The 18,446-nt window shown below is 44.0% G+C and overlaps 1 protein-coding gene and 1 long non-coding RNA gene across 3 annotated transcripts; one reads left to right on the forward strand and one right to left on the reverse strand.

The window, feature by feature from the left end:
- Positions 1 to 5,165: 5,165 nt before the first annotated feature.
- Positions 5,166 to 11,808, forward strand: LOC122375875. Of its 2 annotated transcripts, none has more exons than XR_006255480.1 (2): positions 5,166 to 11,607; positions 11,782 to 11,808. XR_006255480.1 is itself a non-coding variant. In XM_043355450.1 (2 exons), exon 2 carries the CDS (start codon positions 5,835 to 5,837, stop codon positions 11,361 to 11,363), a length of 5,529 nt encoding a protein of 1,842 aa, XP_043211385.1. In that variant the 5' UTR covers positions 5,166 to 5,361; positions 5,536 to 5,834; the 3' UTR covers positions 11,364 to 11,808. The 2 variants fall into 2 exon arrangements, 1 of the variants encoding a protein (XP_043211385.1); XM_043355450.1 differs by having other exon boundaries at positions 5,166 to 5,361; positions 5,536 to 11,808.
- A 2,341-nt stretch (positions 11,809 to 14,149) lies between these two features.
- LOC122375878 lies at positions 14,150 to 15,052 on the reverse strand. Its single transcript, XR_006255481.1, has 2 exons — positions 14,766 to 15,052; positions 14,150 to 14,521 (listed from the first exon to the last, which is right to left on the reverse strand). It is a non-coding gene; the product is annotated as an uncharacterized LOC122375878 (long non-coding RNA).
- Positions 15,053 to 18,446: the final 3,394 nt, after the last annotated feature.

An 18,446-nucleotide genomic window follows, 5' to 3' on the forward strand; every position in this document is an offset into this window, starting at 1 on the left:
GTCAAAATTCAAACGGCGTCTGATAGCCCCGGAAAAACTGTCGAGCGAAACCTAATTTCATTGACCTCGAGGTCACCGATGACGTCACAGGTCAGGTCAAAGTAAAAATTATTAGCATTTTGGCTTGTTCACATTTTGGGCTCTGGCCGCCGTCTTACAAGTCAGATCAGGCTAATTTTTGGTTTATACACTCATGAACAGATGCTCTAGATACCCTGAGGGTAACAAACTTGCACTTTGATTTTCAGGTCAGGGTCAGGTCATCACAGGTCACGGAAATATTATATCATGCGTCGGTCACGTGACACATATTTTATGGTTCATTTAGGCCATATATTTCAAATTTGATGTCGTCTGTGTCATTTGAGGTCATTTTGAGTCGAATTTAGCTTAGGTCAGGTCACTTTCAGGTAAAAAAGGTCAAATTTTTAAATTAAAATTGTTCAACAAAAAGGTGTCTATTGGATGCAGTTTGAGCTCAGGAACACGATGGTGCTATTCATATTGGTGTACGATGTCAAATACGTACTGAAAAAATTGATTTGAAAAATAATAATTGTAAATTTTTTGCAATAACGCGTATAACTTGGCCATTTTTGAAGATATTTAGCTAAAACTTGCTGGAGTTAGTCATAAGCATGCGTTCTATCACATATATACCTACCGGTTTTTTCGAATAGTCAAAAACTTTTTGAACAAAATATAAATTCTGAATTTTATTATATAAAATTTTCAACATTTTCAAAATTATGAAAATCTGAGATAGTAGTTTGATAGCGCAGTCTATTCTGAGCCCTCTCATGCAAAGAAATTGGATCTAGGTTAAAAACTGAGCTCTTGGGAGCGATTGCCGTGGTTCAATGTTTTGCGTCGAAATCGGCCGAACATGACGTCACTCTGACGTCGTTTCCGGCCGACCTATGGTAGCTACGAAGTTCATATTTTGACACAAGGTGTCAAATTAATGCAGCCGAAGGTACTGAAAGTTTGGTGTCGATACGTCAAGCGGTTTGAAAGTTATTGCAGAAAAACGGGAGAGGGGCTATGAATAGCCCCCCCCCCCCCAGTGGGGCGCGGGTTAATTTAGATCAACCTGTGCAGAGAAAAGAAGCAAATATGACTTTATAGTCTCCTGTCTCACATTCATAGGTAATCTCCTTTTACATTAGCTTGACGTCTTTCGTGAAAGTTATATGTATGCAATTCAATTCATTTGAGAAAAACGCAGCTATGCGACACTTTTTCGTAAGTATCTAATGGTAAAACCGTTTAAAAAAGCGTCGAAGATGGAGAATACAAGTAAAATGCAATAAAAAAGATCAGAGGATGCCACTAAAATTATCGGAGCTATTGGTTCGAGAAACTTCTGACCAAACTGAACTGGTGAGTCAAAAAAGCTTCTCAATGGACTTCACCCTCGGCGGCCGGGGGGGGGGGGGGGGTGGGTGGGCTTGGGGCGGGGGAGTGACTCCCCATAGTGTTTTTTTTCACCAACCTATGATTTGAAAGCATAAGTGAACCTTTACAAGGTCCTAAACTGGCGCAACTTCGCAACGCCCTCTGAATGCCAGAGGAGCTTTCACAGGGAAATTAAACTAACATAGCCAAGTACCTATCCTCCAGACTCTGAGGTCTCACAACTTGTATAATGTATAATGTATACCTCGGATTTTTTCCCTATGGGATCACCTGAGCTCAGGTCGGTCTTGTAACCCTTAGGTATATTCATTTATATAACCATTATAAGTCAATGTGGGAAGCATGAAAACTGCTATTTCGGCGACGAGAGTAATTTTAAATTATCTCAATTGAGCTAGGGAGTCGGATAAGCCACCAATGGACTCGGCAACACCTGCCGAATCGAATGATTGCAATATAACCTCCTTCCACCAGCTTCGTGATCTGAGCTCTGCCTCTGACCTGATGACCTGACCTTGACCCGAGGTAATTGAGCTCACCTTAAAGGAAACAGTTCACTTTCATGAAATTAGTATTTTGCTATGGATTTATGATTTGTTATGCTCAAAATGATCAGAAAATAAAATAAAACCTTTTTGTAAAAACAATTATTTTCTATATTTTAATATAGGACGAACTATATTCTATGTAAAATAATGTTTGACGCGGAAGCTTATTACGCGTTGACCAATCATATTGCGTAGTTCAAACCTACGCATGCTGCATTGGCTGTAAGCAGCATGCTGATTGGCTGACGATGACGTGGCTGCATTCCTGTGCAAGGCACACATTCCTCTGCAAGGCACTCTTTTCAGAACGAGAAATGGAATATCTTCGTCTAGGGTGATCGTTGAGCCGTAAAAGCTCCTGATTTGTGCTAGTCTCAGCTCAAGCTACGAAACTGCTATTCCAGTTCAAAACCCCATGTTAAAAGTGAACTATTTCCTTTAATTAAAAGTGTATCATTTGACGCGCATGAGCAGGGGCGTAGCCAAGAGGGGGGCCATAGGGGCCATGCCCCCCCCCCCCTGGAGCCCAAAAGGGCCCCCATCGCGGTGTCATAAGTACGGTAAGGGGCACAATAAAAGTAGTGTAAGGGCCCCTCGGGGCACTCCACTGGATTCGCGGGGGCCTTTCGGGCCTGAGACCTTGCCGCTAGGGCCCTCTGGGCCCTCTTCATTGGTTATAAAAGGCCCTTCGGGCCTTAGGCTTTGCCACTGGGCCCGTCGGGATCCTCTCCATTGGGTCCGCAGCGGCCCTTCGTAATTTTAAGGTAGTTAAGCAAATAACTACGTCATGAAATTAAGAAAATGTTGGGCCCCTTCGCTCACATGGGCCCCTTTCGGTTTGATTGCCCCCTCCCCCTGAAGAAAATCCTGGCTACGCCCCTCCCTTAGACGGCTTACATGACCCTCAGACGGCTTACGAGGCTCTTATGGGCTGTAGGGGCCTTTGGCGGTCTGAAGGACCCTCATCCGACCTACGGGGCCCTCAAGACCGCCTTCAGAACCGGCTGAGCGACTCTATGAAGCTATTCGTGGGCCTATCTAGCAGGGACCCATGGACTGCTTGCCCCACAGTTCTAACTTCTAACATTTTTTTCTTCATTCTTTATTTTTATTTTTAAAGTTATTTGGGCCCCCTCCAAGAAATATTGGATGAAATCCAATGACTTTTTGGATTTTCAGGGAGTTTACCTTGGGCCCCTGTATGTAAGTTTGGCCCCTCCTGGAGGAAATCCTGGCTACGCCCCTGCGCATAAGCATGGAGAACACGACGGCGACTAACTCGCGGCTCTGGGGTCTGGACGATTTTTGGCAATATAATTTGTCAAAACCGAGCTCAAAACCTTTGTGCACTTGAACTAACCTCAGACACATGGTGGATCCAGGGGAGCATTTGGGACAAATACCCTCCCCCGGTGGCGCCCGAAATCGACGAAAAGTTTCGATTTTTCGAGAATAAAACGAAAACTTCACAACTTTTATTTGGAAACGTTTATTTTAAACTGCAGAGCAGTACGTATGACCAACGTATGACATATGATAATTTTTTTTTTAATTCGAAACATTTTTAGGGAGATAAACATGCCCATAATCAACAACGTGAAAGACCGCCTTTCAGGATCCAGTAGGTATCCACGACCAGTGACCACCAGTGGCCCCAGAGGTCACCGGTTGACCTGAGACCTTAAAATCGGGTACCAGTCGCTGGTCGTATAGGTATGTGTATACATACGCCCTTTCTTCGCGGGTCTCTAGCTCAATTAGGGGCGAAACGGTGAGGGCCGAGGGGGTCGTACTCATTGGCTTGGCTCCTCATACTACCCGCCTCACCCGCCCCGCCCCTAATTGCACTCATACCCTCCCCCTTGGGCCTTGACTGGGACGTATCTAGGAAACCAATAGGTCCGGCAAGGGTTCCTCATCCTCCAGTATTTACATTTTACCCGCGACTCACATGTTTTGCCTATGAATCATATTTTCATAAACTTTCAGCGCGTCAGAGACCGACTACCGCAGCTCAAAGATCGCCACTAGGTGTCACAGTAGCGCGTTTTTCTTTATTATAGGTGACGCTCAATTCGCTAAAGCTGGCTTGCTTTATCTAGAGGATTTTCAGAAGAAGTCTCTAGTCTGGAGCGGTTTACAAATTCTAGCGGCTTTAGTAAATGGAAGCATTTGGCAGCACATGTGTTTTCGAGACTCGCAGTTTACGCAGGGGGGCGACACGGCTATTCGCGCAATGTATTAATTTATGGGCCGCGCGGGGCCTCGCGATGACGCGGCTGGAGGCAACTGCTCAGCGCGCTAGGATACTTCTGGCGGGGCGGGGCGCTGAACGGTGTGCAATGAATGGGTTATGGTCGGGCAGACAGAGAAGAGGTATTGAATTTGAATTGACATCAGCAATCGGGTGGGGAAGGAGAACGTTTCTAATCGAGCTTGGGATGGGGAAAGCCGAAAATATCGCGATCGGCTCATAGCTCAGACAGGGCCGGGTGCCGTACCATGTGTTGTATATTTAGGCGGGCAGACAGAGACGAGTTATTGGATTTAAATTCACCTTACCATCGGTTTCTGGTGGGGTTTGAAGACGTTTTTAGTCAAGCTCGGAGTGGGGCAACCCACTGGCGGATCCAGGGGAAGGCATTTGGGGCAAATGTCTTCCCCCACATTGGCAGCGCCCGAAATCGCTTTTCGAGAATCAAAGAAAACTTCACAACTTTTCTGAGGAAATGTTGGTTAATCACACTGCACAGCAGTGCGCAAGGAAAAGGAATCGAAATCAGAGTTTTTTTTTTAAAATTAATTCCGAGAAACCTTTTTGGGGTAAGCCCCCGCAGTGTCAAAGACCGCTTCCTGGATCCGCCAGTTGTGAATAAGTCACGGTCGATACCGAGCTTCGGCGGGACCAGGCGCGGTATACGTTGTTCTTTCAATGAAGAGGTGGACAGACACCTAGCCCCACATCCTACTGCTATGCCCGTGCTTCTGTGGGTGAAGCACTAAAGCATCACGGAATCCCACAGGACCTGCGAGTCGACGAGGTGGCCGCTTTGGCCGCCGGGTACTGCAGCTCCCTGGAGTTGCCTGGGACCGATGGCAAAACAACAGCTCCGGCGGTGCCCCTATGGGCCGTAGTAATTAGCGAATTCCTGTAATGTAGAGATCATATCCTCAATAATCTCCATTACCATTGTTGGCGCCGCCCAGCAAGAGGGTTCGCCGCAGTGTGTATACGCGAGAAAATTGTCACGCGATTTTATAATTTCGAATTCAGTATTTTGTTTCCGTCTCAGCTGGAGTTTATTGCAAGTTTATTGCGCTAAATTGAATATGGAGTATAGTTAGGTGATATTTTGTGTTAAGTGTTAACATATTTTGAACCCCGCAGACTCATGTAAGTACGCATTTTGTTGTGGTAATAGACACGACTTTCGTTAGTAGTGAGAGTGACGATCTTGGTTATATCTGTAACGTTAGATCTTGTATGAGATGATTTAGGTAAATGCATAGTGTTGTTGTCCTTAAACCTATGTCTCCAAGTTGTATGACGTGATGTCATGTATTCCAGAAACGGCAACATGGAACTCAAGAGAGATATGTTTGTTTCTATTATTTGAGTAAGAAGATGCTCGAATAGTGCAATTAGACCGTATTGAGTGCGGTGGTAAAGGCCATAATTGATTTGCTGATTTAGCGTAATCAAAAGTTTATGAGTCTTCGATTAACTTTTATGAAAAGACATTTTAAACTGAGTTATTTTAAAACACGTTACCGTGAAGATTTATTCTGCGTTTTGAAGCCAGAATCTTCAGCCAGCCACTGTAAGTCTATCGCAGCTTTACTATTCTCAAACCTTAAGTATTGAATATGGACAAACTCACCGTGTATCAACTGAAATGTGAGCTAAAGGCCCGCGGGAGAGGGACCACAGGGAATAAGGCTGATCTGGTTGCTTCGCTGCGTGATGCATTAGACGAAGAAGGAATTGATTTTGAGAGTTGGGCTGAATTTGTCCCAAGTAAGGCCGCTGGGATATTTAACGCAAATGAAAACATGCCCCAAGCTAGTGCCGCCTTACCGAGTGGGCAACGAAGGAATACCGTCGAAATTACTGGAAGTGGCGAAGCTCCTCAAATAAGCGATACTATTTCTATCCAAACATCTGCATCGGCCGCTGAAATGACAAGGTTAAAATTGATAGAAGAAGACGCGCTTCGTGCGGGCTTAGAAGCACAGCTGAAAATTGTGCTAGAAAAACAGGAGTTAGATAGAAAGATGTCTGAATTGGCAAGACAGAAGGAAATTCTTGAATATACAGAGGCTATAGAAATTTCTAGAGCCAAGGTGAGGGCGCTAGGTAGACATGAAGACCATGAAATAGTTGAATCGAATCGCGACAAAGAGACCCCGAGATCGATATCGAATGCTACGAACGACACGAACACGACAAACCGAAGGAGCCACGACGGCCATCTAAATACTGAGAGCAGCAATATTGCAGGACTGTTGAGACGAGAAAGGGAAATAACTGCTGGGTTGATGCGCTTGCCGCCTGTTGAATTGCCCAAATTTGGAGGTGATGTTACTGAATTTCCTCATTTCATGAAGGCATTTAACCTAAAAATTGCCTCAAAGCTGTCCACCGACGAAGAAAGATTATTTTATTTAGAGCAGAATATGATTCCAGAAAGCAAGCCACATAGTATCGTTACAGCTTGCTTATACCTGGATAACGGCTACGAAGAAGCTAAGAACCTTCTCACACGACGGTACGGTTCAGAGAGCGTTTTGGCAGCGGCATTTGTTGATCAATTTGAAAATTTATTGCAGTTGAAACCAGACGATATTGAAGGGTTAGACCATTTTGCACTGGAGCTTATGAAGTGCAAGAATGCCTTTGGTGTAAATAGCGCAGCCATGAGTGACCCCAGAACCCTGAGGAGTATAAGCGCCAAGTTACCCGTTCACTCGCAACACAGATGGCGACATCGAGCCGACTCCATTAATGAAAATGAGGGTAGAGCAGTGGTGTTTGATGATCTAGTGAACTTCGTTGTACAGGAGGCAAGAGTTGCAACCAATCCTGTGTTTGGAAATCGTGGGTCAAATGCAACTGTAAGGCAAAATAACTCTGTCACTGTGGGCAGATTTCGTCCAAAACCGCTGGTGGCCGCGACACGGATGGTTAGTGCCGGAGCAAGCCCATGTATTCACTGTCAAGATAAGGGGCATGAACTCACCGATTGTAGTTGCTTTGCGAAGTTGCCACACCAGGACAAAATTGCCATTATTAGGGATTCAGCGCTGTGTTACGGCTGCTTGAAGCAAGGCCATCGCAGTACTGACTGTAGACGACGAGCTAGCTGTTCCATTTGTGCTTCCCGACATCCTACATCTCTCCATATCAATAGATCAGGAGGCAACAGTGAAAGATCAGAAAATGGTGTCCCAAATGTAACATCTTGCACCACGAAAGGTGGTGCATCCGTCTCATTTAGACCGGCTCTCCCGATCGTCCCTGTTGTCCTACATCACGGTCTTGAAAGGAAATGTACACTTGCTTTTCTGGACAGCGGATCAACTCATTCATTTATTTCAGAAGGATTGCTTAAAACTTTGAAACTACAGAGCCTGCCACAGACCAGACTATCGCTGACAACAGTTGACAGAGAAGTTAGCATCACGACACGAATAGTCAACGGAGCTTGGTTGTCGGACGAGAATGGTGGGAACATTTTAGAGCTGCCTCAGTTGTTTTCTCTCGAAAAAATTCCAGTGGACTTTGCTGATTTTCCTACTCAAACTGAAATAAGTAAATGGAAACATCTGGAAGGGGTCAAACTAGATCTGTGCCAAAATGAAGAAGTTGAACTTTTATTGGGCTCCAACGCCTTTTTAGCCATGGAACCATTAGAAGTGGTGACAAGCAACGGAGAGGGTGGTCCTTTTGCCGTGCGAACAAGATACGGATGGGTTGTGAGCGGTCTCCGTGGGGTATCATCACCATTTCCAGCGAAATGTTACAAAACACTGGTACATCCTGAGTTGCAACACCTTGAAGGGCTTGTACAACAGCTATACAACAAGGAACATGAAGAAAATCTACATTCAAATAAAATGGGACCATCTGTTGAGGACAAGAAATGGGAGAAATTCGTTCACGCGTCAACTAGACTGATTAAAGATCATTATGAGGTGGGACTACCGGTTGTAGATGAAGGGCTGATTCTGCCAAATAACAGGAATATGGCGGCAAGCAGGCTACTGAGCTTGAGAAATAAGCTTAGGCGGAGTGATAAATTGGCGTCCGATTACAAGCTATATATGAAAAACATGTTGCAAAATGGTTTCGCAGAGCCCGTACCAAATGCCGATTTATCCAGAAATGATGGTAAGGTATGGTATCTTCCACATCACGCCGTTCAGCATCCCCAAAAACCGGACAAGGTTCGCATTGTATTTGATGGCGCCGCAACCTTTAAAGGAATCTCTTTAAATGACAATCTTTTGCAGGGACCAGACCAAACGAATGCACTTTTAGACGTGTTGACCAGATTCCGTATGGAGAACATAGCTTTCACAGCCGATATTGAAAATATGTTCCATCAAGTTTATGTTCCAGAGTCTGACCGCGATTTATTCAGATTCCTGTGGTGGAAAGATGGCGATCCTCAAAATGATCTATTGGAATACCGCATGAAAGTTCATGTTTTTGGAGCCACTTCTTCACCCAGTATAGCATGCTTTGCATTACGCAAGACAGCTTTAGACAACCGAGGGTGTTTCTCGAATGAAAGCTGTGCTACTATTGAGAAGAATTTTTACGTCGACGACTTGCTGAAGGCAATACCTGACGAAGGAAGCGCTGTACTGCTGCTTCGAGACCTGATGGTTTTGTGCAAACGAGGGGGATTTACTTTAAAGAAGATTTCGAGCAATAGTTCCGCTCTGATTGCATCCATTCCTAGCGAATCGCGGTCTAAGCAATTGGCGTACTGGACCAGCGATAGTAGTCACCTTCCCACTGAGCGAGTATTGGGTGTAATCTGGGACACTGAACAAGATGTGTTAAAGATGGCATTGGATCACGACAAGCTAGTTGCCCGGCCGATGACAAGACGAGGATTACTGTCAGCTGTAAGCTCCTTGTATGATCCAATTGGCATGTCATGCCCATCCATGCTGAAGGGACGCCTCATCTTGCAAGAATTGAGCAGGCTACATAATGGATGGGATGATAGTATTCCGCTTGTCAAGCAGCAAGAGTGGACGGCTTGGCTATCAGCTCTAAATGAAGTGAATGAATTGTCAGTGAATCGTTGTGTAAAACCTGATAACTTTGGAGACGTAGTATCTTGTCAACTTCATCATTTTGCTGACGCCAGTGAAGTAGCATACGGAACGGTTTCTTACATCCGGCTTACGAATGCCAAAGGACAAATCTGTTGTTCTTTTCTCAAGGGCAAGATGCATTTAGCGCCTCTCAAAGGAGCTACAATACCTCGTCTGGAGCTCATGGCGGCAACGACGGCGGTAAAAATATGCTCCCTGATAGGTGATACCATTGAATTCGATGATGTCGAGCATATATTTTGGACTGACAGCACCACCGTTTTAAGGTACATTCAGAACAAAGCGAAGCGTTTTCACACCTTTGTAGCAAATAGATTGGCAATAATCCACGATGGGTCAAGGCCAGAACAATGGAGGTATGTCAATAGTTCAGACAATCCAGCTGACGACGTGTCTAGGGGTGTCCAAAGTAAGAGATGGCTGAATGGACCTGAATTCCTTTGGAAGGACAAAGGCTTTTGGCCCTCAGCACCGATCGCCTTCAGGGAGGTGACGGAGGACGACCCCGAAGTGCGAAAAACGGCGATATGCGCTAAAACTGCGATTGTACCAGATTCTGAAACTCCGATGGAGCGGCTCATTTTACATTATAGTCAGAAAGAATCCCTGCTCAGAGGATTGTCGTGGCTGTCACGATTTACAAGATCACTTAAGGAAGGACAGAAGGGGTTTATAAAAATGTCTCCCCCTTTGTGCTATGAGGAGCAACGTGAAGCAGAAAAGAAAATAATTCGACATATACAAGAACATGAATTTCCAAGGGAGTATGAAAACCTGTCAGTTGGCGCTGAGGTACCAAGAACCAGTCGATTAGTGAAGCTTCACCCTTTCATGCAAGACGGTATCATTAGGGTAGGTGGAAGATTAGCAGAGGCTTCGATTTTAGAAGAAACAAAACATCCTATCGTTATTCCGAGTCGTGGTCATTTTACAGAACTACTCATTACGGACGCCCATGAAGCCGTAGGGCACAGTGGGAGACAGTTCACGCTAGCGAAACTTCGAAAACGTTTTTGGATTCTGAAGGGAATTTCAAGTGTAAGACGTGTTCTAAACAGTTGTTTGAGTTGCACTAAACTCTACCGACCACCTGAATCACAACAAATGGCCAATCTTCCGTCTGACAGAGTGCAAGCTCAAGAGCCACCGTTTACGCGAACAGGTGTGGATTACTTTGGACCATTTTATGTCACTCAAGGTCGTTCACAGGTCAAGAGATATGGGGTCATATTCACCTGTCTTGCTATCAGGGCCGTACATCTGGAGGTTGCTGAAAATCTGACGTCAGACTCATTCATTTGCGCCCTGCGCAGATTCGTTGCACGTAGAGGTAATGTTCAAATACTAAGGTCTGACAACGGAACAAATTTTACTGGAGCCAACAGGGAACTGCGCTTAGAGATGACAAGGTTATCAGAAAATGAGCATGTGTTACAAAGAGCAATGCTCAAGCGAGGAATTACATGGAAATTCAACGTGGCAGGCGCCTCCCATCATGGTGGGGTGTGGGAACGTCAGATACGATCCATAGGAAGAATACTCGAATCCCTTTTAACATCGCAATCGCTCAAGGAAGAGACACTCCGAACCATATTTTGTGAAGTTGAAAACATACTGAACAGTAGACCGCTTACGCCAGTATCTAGCGACGTCAGGGACGATCCACCTCTCTCGCCAAATGACATTCTTCTTCTGGGAGGACATGGTGTAACGTTACCATTCGGAGTCTTCTCCCAGGCGGACCATGGAAATAGAAAAAAATGGAAGCAAGCTCGTCATTTCGCAAATGTTTTTTGGACACGGTGGAGATCCGAATACTTACCGACTCTACAAGAAAGGCACGTTATGACAGAAACAAGAAAGAACTTTCAACCAGGAGACACAGTTCTGCTTGTTGATGATAGTGTTCCCAGAGGCCAGTGGCCACTCGGTTTGATTGAAGCTGTTCGAACTAGTTCCGATGGATTGGTTCGATCTGCGACTGTCCGAACAAGAGGGACAGTAATGCAGCGCCCAGTGACAAAACTGGTGAAGTTAAATTGAAACCTCTCGTTTTCGACCCCTCGTGGTTTCAAGGGGGTGGGTGTTGGCGCCGCCCAGCAAGAGGGTTCGCCGCAGTGTGTATACGCGAGAAAATTGTCACGCGATTTTATAATTTCGAATTCAGTATTTTGTTTCCGTCTCAGCTGGAGTTTATTGCAAGTTTATTGCGCTAAATTGAATATGGAGTATAGTTAGGTGATATTTTGTGTTAAGTGTTAACATATTTTGAACCCCGCAGACTCATGTAAGTACGCATTTTGTTGTGGTAATAGACACGACTTTCGTTAGTAGTGAGAGTGACGATCTTGGTTATATCTGTAACGTTAGATCTTGTATGAGATGATTTAGGTAAATGCATAGTGTTGTTGTCCTTAAACCTATGTCTCCAAGTTGTATGACGTGATGTCATGTATTCCAGAAACGGCAACATGGAACTCAAGAGAGATATGTTTGTTTCTATTATTTGAGTAAGAAGATGCTCGAATAGTGCAATTAGACCGTATTGAGTGCGGTGGTAAAGGCCATAATTGATTTGCTGATTTAGCGTAATCAAAAACCATTTTATATTCCTAAACAGTATGACAGAACAATTATGCTTGCCTACGTTCAGGCATTACCTCTGATGGTCATAAGCCCAGTACAACATGTGTTGTCTGTCAAACAACAATCGACGACGGGATCCCTTCTCATCATCTCTTAAGCCATCGGTTGTCAATTCACCCACCCCGTTTCCCTAAAAATAGACGGTCAGATTCGGCCTGGGTCCTTACGACCCCTCTAGATTCGCCAGACGGGATCGGATCGCCGTTATTGCACCCGTCTTACTCTTAAGGCCGCCGTCCACTGCGACGGAATTCCGTCCGGAGTCCGTCCGGAATGTCGCCGCACGCTGGCCGCATCCGGTCCGGATGCGGTCCGGATGCGGAGAGCAAAATAATGTTTCCTATCACTTATTACCAAATAAAATATTGCAAGTAACCAGCAGCGAATACTCTTGCCATTCTAAGGAAATAATTTTGACCCACTTCATGATGATCGAGTTCCAATTCTTCGTACAATTCACAATGTTTGCCTCCGACACGGCCCCAAACCACGTCTGTTCCGTCCGTTCCGGACGTTCCGGATGCGTTTTCCGCAGAAAAGTTCAACGCGTCGGACATCACTCTTCCGTCTCCGTAGCAACCGCATCCGAAACGCATGCGGAGAGCTGACGGAAAATCAACAGCTGATTGCCGTTCGGATGCGGTCCGGACGCATATTTACGTCTGGACAACGAGTTGCGTTGGAGAGGCCGGAAATAGTGGCGATTTCTGGACCGCAAGAATGGACCGTCATTGGAATGATTCTTTTTCAAACCGTGCACTGTTTTTAGCCGGAATTTAATAGTTACTACAAAATATTTTTGTCATTACATTTGGCTAAGAATGAATGCCATCAGGGAAGGTTTTACTGCCGCTGCATTTTGTCCAGAAACATATAGTGCTGTTATATTGCAGTTTTTGCGCTTTTGTTACAAAATATGAAGCGAACATGCATCAGGCTCTCGTCCATCCACTAAGAAGTTATTAAATATTTTGTTTTGTGTATTCCAAGAGGAGAGGAAACTATTTTATTTGTGCCTTCATTGAGAATTGAAGATCGATCATTAAATTTTCAAGGCAGTTAATCAATCAAACCAAGCATTTAGTCATTCTCGTATAGCAGTGGCTATAAGAAGAAAAGGTTGATAAATACTGAAGTTCAGTCATCTTACTTCAACTTGGCAGCAAGATCCCAGAGGATAAAGGATATAAAAAGTATACCTATCCTGTAAATCAAAGCATTTTGGTGCCTGCAAAGGCTTGCGTTATTTGTGGTGTGCTCGCGGAGTGAGGCTTTGGGCGTTTTTGTTGTGTTTATGTGGAGATTGAATATAACTGTGACCCTGTGTTTGTTTGTGTATTTACTACAGTCAAACATCACATTCACATAAAATACTCACCTAGCTCATAGGTGTACCCTGCAGAATTTGTACTTGTTGATGTCTGGAGCATGAACAAAGCACTAAAGTATCTCAATTATCATTTCCCACATTTTCTGAGCATCTAACATGGCAATACAGCAGTGCAGAGCAGCTTCAGAGAAGAAACACTTTCAATGCACAGACTGACACCAGCCACCCAATGAGCCAGTTCCTCATTTGGCTGTTTCCATGGATGCGGCTTGGCAAAGGTGAGCTAACTTGGCAACGGCTTGACGCGAGCTGTTTTTAAGTTGTTAGCAGGTAAGATTGAGTCATGGTGAGTATCTATCATATAACTGGGTGCTTCTGCTATGAGTAGATTGCAAATATGTGTGATGATTGAGGTTAGGTTAGGTTAGTCAGGGCCCTGTTTCACCAGTGATAGCAGCACGCTGCTTATACACGTGTCAAATTGGGTTTCCATGGAAACATCAACAGGCCCATTGCTCCAACACTACCACAAGTGTGACGTCAGTTCGTGCAATTGGATAGCAGCGTGGTAGCAGCATCCCGTGAAACACCGCCCTGGTCACATTTTTTATGGACACCTGGCAAATTAACTAAAAACTAGCATAACCTAATCTAACCTGACCAAACTAAACCTACACAACTACTAACTATAGGCACTAAGCACCTAAGTTCTTGTGCCTACATCTCATACCAACTCAAAATAAAGTTCCTTGCTGGAAGATAACCCTCCAGTACATTTTATAACATCCCTGTGAAGAAGACTAATACTTCTAAATCCTGAGTCACACTTCTGGCCATCCACAGAAAGAAGCGCTGAGAGCTTTGCTATTGTATATTGGACCAAAGATCATTGTCACGAATGACTATTAACACGTATTATATGATCATATCGTTGCATGGCTTGTCACATTCACAATTTTACTGAAATCCTTTTTCAAGAAATGCAAAGTTTCATTTGCCAGACACTTGAGTAATGCACATTACCATCTGCATAGCAAAGTAAAGCTGCCTGAGTTCGCTCATTCTAGATTTTTTCACTTCATAGTCAGCGCTTCATAGTTATAATCTTGCTGTTATAAGTTATAATTAATTATTCATCCCAATACATCAATAGACAATATGCAATCATCATCAGCAAACATTTTCTGGCTTGATACTGCTCGGCGTACTCTTCAGTATTGATCTCCTGCAATAATATGGCTTGTTTTTAGCCAATAAGCTCTTTTAATTTTACTTTTATTGCTGATAAGTGAGCCAGATCAACCTGCGTTTATCAACCAACATTTCATAACTTCAACTTGATCTTGCTCAGGACGATCAGGACCTCTCTTAGCCTCCTCCTGGATACTTGGGATTGTTTTCAGTCAACATGCTTCTTTAATATGCTATAAGTCAATCACAAGAGATTTAAGACATCCAACAAAACGTACACGAGTACACGAGTACGAAAACCTCCAGATGAACTCGAAAAAGGCCTTGGAACAGAGCCAAGTGGTGCTCCGTTTGTTTGTTTACAATAATAGTAGTACTGATGTATTGTTTTAGGACTCTAACGTTCGGCTTATAAAAATTGAAACATTTTTACAAAATCTGTAAGGCAAGTAATATTTCTCTGAAAGAACTAAAATATTCAAAAGCCAAACACTATGAAATACAGGAATCGGAGCGAAAAAGTAACCCAAAAAACCAGCCTAATCACCGACTCCTAAAACTGCGACAAAATCAGCACTTTTCCCCGCAACTCGTTGTCCAGACGTAAATATGCGGTCCGGACGGCGTATTTACAAATTGCAACCGAGCTCCGCCGTGGGGTAAGGTGGGCAGGGGTTTTCGCACTACGGCTGCGGTTGAACTACCGTCTGTGGTAGAAACTTCAGGATGATGGCGCGTTTCATACGAAATCTGGCGCAATGTTTATTTGCTTCTGAGCTTGTGTTGTTAGTTATTGCTGTGAACTCTCGAAGTCAAAGTGGGAGTGTTTCAATAACAATTTGTGGATTATTTGGGTTTCTTGATATAAAAATCGCATAATATTATGAAACATTGTGTGGAAACTGCAAATACTGATATAATCATTTGCTTATTTTGGGAATTGATACACATTTTGTAGAGGTTTGTCTGGCAAATGGTTTAACAAACTTCAAGCCTATCATGATTTGAAGCTGTTGTAACAAATCAAAATTGCTTTGATGTTGCATAGTACCTTGTTGGAAAGACTGGAGCATGGTTCAAGATGATGTGTAAAAATTCAAGATTTGTGCAAAAGCTTATGACTGAAGAGCGAAAACAGTTCTATATGATGGCTCAATCAAATGTGGAAATGGACGACAAATGTAGAGTTTCAACATTCCAGCATTTGAGAATAACTTCAGAACTTCATAGTTCTTGTAGCATTGCATTCTTCTTTTGTACAGTTCTAGGTTTTGTTTGGGTATTTCAATTTCAATGTGTCAGTTGAGATATAGGTGGATTGCGGACAAATTTTAGAATCATTGCATGGTAGATAGGTACTTGTTCGGTAAAAAGGTATGTGATGAATGCCACAATAATTTTTTTATGATTAAATATATGTTCATTGTTGTACCTACAAAAATGCAAGCTTACTAGCACCTAGTTATTGAATCTAATCGAAAGTATTTGCTATGAATGTAAATATGTACCTGCAAAGTATGTCAATAAATTTGTGTGATGTTGACCAGAGAGCTGTATCATCTGGGCATTTATGTTGCTTCTTACATTAGGTGTTAAGCATAGTAATTATGGATGAACTTTGTGCCAATATCTTCAATTCACATTTCACAGTGTATGTAGCATGTCTATAACCCTCACTGATCCTGCTATAGCTATAGGCATTTGACTCCAGCAAGACCAAGGGCATCATGGCATGAACTTCACAGTTTCACAACCCTTTTCATGTACCACCACCAGTCACTCTTTTCCTAAAGGTGCACATGACAGTGTACACAATAATGTGCAGAGGGCTTATACAAAAACAACATGATTAGTGTGCACTATGATGCACAGCATTGTACCCTGATTATTTGAATATTCTGATCACTCAACAGTCAGGAGACCATTGTTGAATGTCACATTTATTATACATCACTTGTCAAACAAGAGCATGATGACACACATTTTGACAAGCAATCATGGTAATATTCCAATAAGTTGGACACATCCCTGGGCGTCATTTTCCAGGAAGGTACCTCTGCAGGTGTTGTGGTAGGTTAGGTTGAATTGGGTTAAGTTAGGTGAAGTAAGGCGGTTAGGATCAGCCTGGTCAGACCGTGAGACCTGGTCAGGTTGATTTTAATCTTTCATTCTAATTTGACATAGATACCTATTACCTATGTTCTTGCTCCAGATTGAACTTCATTAGGTAATGAGCTCATTTTGTTTTGTTTTTTATCTGTCTTATTTTGTGTTTTTGTCCCTTATGTTTTGCCCCATAGGCAAGGGTGGAGCTTTTCCAGGGAAGGTGGTGCTGGTGGGGCAAAATGCTGTCAAACCTGCTCGGTTGTTAAGTTAGATTATGTGCAACACTGAATCAATTATTTTAATTACAGAACTAACACTTTGAATTACACAGACATTTCAAAGCTCCTCAATGCGAACAACATAGTGGTTTGCTAAGCAACGAAGTTCTACAAACAAGCAAAAGTTGGAGGGGCAGAACGCTATTTTTTCTCTGACAGCTTCGTAACATGTTACGAAGGCACTAAAACTACTTCAGTACAGGGTGTAACGAAATTATCCGGACATCTATTTTTTCGCCATATCTGTTTGCACAGTTTCCTAATCCTTTCTGATGTTAGAAGTGAGAATATTGGATGAATACGTGCCTCTGCTATCTGTTTTCAACTCAGCAGTGACCTGGCCTTGTCATGTGACTGCTGCTCTGAGTAGGAGTCGATTCACAGACGGGTTCACATGGTAGTTTTCGTCCAAGGCAGTTGCGGGAAAGGGATATAATCTCTCCTTTCGTGGTAAAATTCATGGCGGCATCCACGGCGTCATGAGCCAGAAGCTGGTCTCAAGTGGTCTGCCAGCAGCTGGACATCAGCAGCAGCCAATTGCACATCTGCCTGAGGTGTAATAAGCTGGGACTTCGGTGGCAGACTCAGCCCGGTCGCGACCACAAAAGCCGCCCTTTATCAAGTGGTGAGGAGAGTCATCAAGATAGCGGCAAGGAAACGGCACCAATCAATCCGCAAATTGACTCGAATTCTTACCAAGTCAGATAATAAGAGATCCCATATCATGGTTTACCGCTACCCGCCCTTTAACTTGGTTCTAGTGCCCTTCCAACTGAAAAAGACAACGAAACTGACGGGAAAACAACCAGTTCACCACCTTTTGCCTCACGCCAGATCGCGTCCACTGGTCGAAGAATGATAAGGGTGAGGTGGTCTGGTTGGATGGGTAGCCGTTCGAGCTGTATTATCCTTTGAACCGTCAAATCGGTCATGTATGGGCGGCCAGCCGCTCGAACTTGCTGGCCTTCGCCGCCGTCAAACATCCGGACAATATCCAGAACTGGAGCATGTTCAGCTGCCTAGCGATCCTCCAATAGGACATAATGTCACATAATACCGCCATCAACGTCATGTATTACCGGAGAAACATACTGGCCAATGAATAGTCGGAGGCGCTCAACCAGACGGTATAGGAGGGCTCGGTTTCTTAACGCGCACTGATGCCTGATTCAAGCCACGCTGTCTTCATGCGGGGCGGCGCGCTACTTTAAGTCCCTAAAAGAACGGGAAGTGATGCCGATAGAACCTTCAATCATTCTGGGCTAACGCTTATGACTTGGAAAAAGTCGCAATCCCAATTCAATCGAAAACCTGTGGGCTCTTGTTCAGCAGGTGACTGAAGAGACGCCCGCCACAAGCACCGCCCAACCCGAAGGTTTAGACGGCGTTGGTCCGCATCAAAGCCAGTGTGCTGGAGAATCCATTGGCTGAAATGCTCCAATGACATTCGCCACTGTGTTTTTATGAAAGGTGGCTACATGCTCAGTCAAAATAAAAAGTATCAGAATGTTTTGCTTTTTAACCCTCGCATGTGTGCGGCGTTTTCCAGCTTCTAATGTGTAGGGGGGGGGGGGT

The sequence above is a fragment of the Amphibalanus amphitrite genome, unplaced genomic scaffold (genome assembly GCF_019059575.1).
Source record: "Amphibalanus amphitrite isolate SeventyFive unplaced genomic scaffold, NRLGWU_Aamphi_draft 001945F_arrow, whole genome shotgun sequence".
NCBI classification, from domain to species: Eukaryota; Metazoa; Arthropoda; class Thecostraca; order Balanomorpha; family Balanidae; genus Amphibalanus; species Amphibalanus amphitrite.

Coding starts and splice junctions, on each gene's coding strand:
- LOC122375875 (XM_043355450.1), top strand. CDS start 5,835: ATGGACAAACTCACCGTGTATCAACTGAAATGTGAGCTAAAGGCCCGC.